This window comes from Meles meles, chromosome 10 (genome assembly GCF_922984935.1).
Source record: "Meles meles chromosome 10, mMelMel3.1 paternal haplotype, whole genome shotgun sequence".
Lineage (NCBI taxonomy): Eukaryota > Metazoa > Chordata > Mammalia > Carnivora > Mustelidae > Meles > Meles meles.
The window spans coordinates 71,302,477-71,305,496 of NC_060075.1; the positions used below are offsets into that span (position 1 = coordinate 71,302,477).

At 38.0% G+C, this 3,020-nt stretch overlaps 1 protein-coding gene across 1 annotated transcript; it reads left to right on the forward strand.

Annotated features, from left to right (window-relative positions):
• The first annotated feature begins 1,084 nt into the window (after window positions 1–1,084).
• On the forward strand, window positions 1,085–1,425 carry LOC123952165 (host cell factor C1 regulator 1-like). The gene has a single exon (XM_046021415.1). The coding sequence runs from the start codon at window positions 1,085–1,087 to the stop codon at window positions 1,406–1,408; it is 324 nt and encodes a 107-aa protein (XP_045877371.1). The 3' UTR covers window positions 1,409–1,425.
• The last annotated feature ends 1,595 nt before the right edge of the window (window positions 1,426–3,020 follow it).

Here is a 3,020-nt window from a genome sequence, read left to right on the forward strand (position 1 = left end):
CATTAATTTTTTTACTTTAATTTTTTTTTTTTTTTTTTTTTTTTTAGTTCTAAGATTTTTATTTGGGTCTTTTTTGTATCTTACAGGCTTTTTTTGGCTGAAATTTCATATTTCTTTCATTTGTTTCAAGTGTGTAATTGCTTGTTGAAGCATCTTTGTCAGGGATGCTTCAAAATCTTTGTTAGATAAGTCAGACAAGTGTAACATTTCTGCCATGTTTGTGGATGAATAATCATGTTTAAGAAGATATTGATAGCTATATTTCAGCAGTTGTAATATACCAGGAACTAGTCTAGCATTTTATATGTATCAGTTTATTCCTAGAGCAGCTCTACAAAGTAGGTATTATTACCATTACCATCGTCCAGCTGAGAAAACCTTCTCCCCTCTAACTCTTAATCTTTGGCTTGGTATTGTGGTCTAGGTTGGAAATAAAGAAGGTGACTATATAAATTCCAAGAATGGAAAATAAGCACATCACTTGTATTAAAATTCTACATTTAAAAAAAAGTGTTTCGTTGGAAGCAATTCTAAAATAAATAACACCTTAGTGAATATTGTGGTTCCTTTCCTAGCCTTCCCACACCAAAATTTTTAAAAATAATAATAAAATAAAATAAAATTTTTTAAAAAATCCCATTGTGGATGTGGATTGTAAAACAGATACGTGTTTTTGGTTAGGTTGACACCATTTTGAAAATCTATGGGGAGCACTGATTGGCTTAAGTTAATCAGTAGAATGTCTTCTTTTTGCTAACTGGCTCAAGAAGGGATGTATGATTTAGGTTAGCCCACTCACCTTAAAGTCCAGGACTTGTGCCTGCAAGCTGAGGAGGGCAAATTCTTTTTGGTATTACCTGGAGCTGCAGGGTATTAGCTAATTGAAGGAATGGGGACTGAGAATAAAGATAATAGAGAAGGTAACAGAAGTATAGAGAAGAGCCAAGAAAACAAGAAAGAAACAAAAACTCTGATCAGACTCAGGTGACTCTAGCTCTATCTCTATAATTTTCAGTCAGTGAGCCTATAAGTTATCTGTGCAGTTTAAAAAAATTGTTAAGTGGCTGTAGGACCCCGAACCCAAATGATCTTGCAGCAGCCCCTGGAACGAGGCCCCCAGGTCAGGCCCAGCGCAACCCACCGGCCGCCCCGAGCCCAGGACGTGAGGGAGCCCTTGCGAAAACAATTCCTTTCTAAAGAGAACATGGCCACTCACTTCTTTAGACTTAGCCTGCACAATGACCACCCTTACTGCAGCGCCCCCATGGCTTTCCCCCCATCTCTCCCCAGACTCAGGAGCCCTTTCTCTGAGCTGCTTCTGTGGCGCTACCCTGGGAACCTGATCCCTGAGGCCCTCCCGGTGCTGAGGCTAGGGGACACCCCCACCCCCCACTACTCTGCAACCTAAGCTGGGGAGATAATGGAGCTCTGATTGCTGGTGGGCAGTATTTCTGCCCACTTTCCTTCTTCCCCACAACAGAGAAGACCAGCTGTCCTGAATATTCTCTAGACCAGGCCTCTGGGCCAGAGGACAGACCCTCAAGAGACTACACTGAATCCCACAGAGCCCTGGAGTGCGAGGGGCAGGAGGGACAGGAGCATGGGAAGGGAGGCATTCCCCCAGAACTGAATAAAGATTGCTGAGCAAAAAAAAAAAAAAAAAAAAAAAAATTATTAAGTGATCCCAAATAGGTCTTCAGAACACAATATTTTATCTTCATGCTTTATTTACCAGACAATACCTCTAAAACCTGCTTATCAGTACCAGGAGGCATAAGTGTAAGTAGCTGCCAAGCCTTAAAATATACCAGCTTGGTTGACAGAACTTCACTAAGAAAACATATAATGAGAATTTATGATGTGCTATAGCTTTTCTTTTTTGCACTAATTTTGTGGGTACCTGTGTCTTTTATTTTATATTTTCTGTATTTTTTACAAAGATAATAAATTCACATGGAAAAATTCAAATATGATGATACAATTAATAAGTTCTGTCCCAACCCTGATATACAAGCCTGTAGTTGCTCTACATAGAGGCAATCACTGTTATTAAAAAAATATTTTATACAAGCATGTATAAAATTATCCATCCATTTTATATGTTTATATGTTATATGTCACAGACCATTTTCCTTCTTGCTTGTTTTATTTGACAATATATTTTACAGGCATTCTAGGTTAGGTACTTATTGTACTTTATATTATGGATGTTAGGTTTGTCTTCAGTATTTGGTATTATAAATAGTACTTCAGAAAATAGCCTTGTACATACTTCTTTGCAAATGCACTATTATGTATCTAGTATAAATTCCTAGAATTGATAACCATGGTGTAAGTGCACTTTGAATTCTAACAGATATTGCCAAATTGCCCTCCAGAGATGCTGTTCTTTTTCTATAAACTCTCCTCGACTCAATTATGCTGATATTTTGAAATCTGAGAGGTAAAGTGTACTCTCTTTTCAATCTGCATTTATTTATTTATTATGAGTGATATTAAGTGTTGTTTTACATGTCTAAAAAATATCTGTAACTGCTTCCTTGAGAACGTTCTATGTTCACTGTCTGCTTATTCATTTATAAGATCTCTATACACTACAGGATGAGCCATTGGCTGTTATATGTGTTTATGGTTGATAATGTGGACTGGTTTACTCACCCCTTTTCCCCATTTCTCTAGTATGCCCTCTTTACTGCAACTCTAGAAGATTAATAACTGTGTTTCCAGACTACCTTATAACTGTGCTTCGGTGGTAAATTGGTATTGCAGTGAGGTGTGTTTGATGTGATTTGGATGAAAGCAGGAACCGTGAATCTTTGTTCATTTTCCCAACATTTCGACTGGCTTTTTGCTGGTTAATAAAATTTTGGAAATGTGAGGTTTATGCACAGTATTGGCTATTCCTTACCTTCTAGATGAAAAGGGGCTGTTTTGGTGGCAGAGGCACTAGGATCCCATATTCCCGGGCCTAATTCCCAATTTTGGGGTGGTGAGAGGCATTTGTGCTGGGGTTCACAGAT

What these genes read in the sequence shown, in the direction of transcription:
- LOC123952165 (XM_046021415.1), top strand. Translation starts at nt 1,085, where the DNA reads ATGATCTTGCAGCAGCCCCTGGAACGAGGCCCCCAGGTCAGGCCCAGC.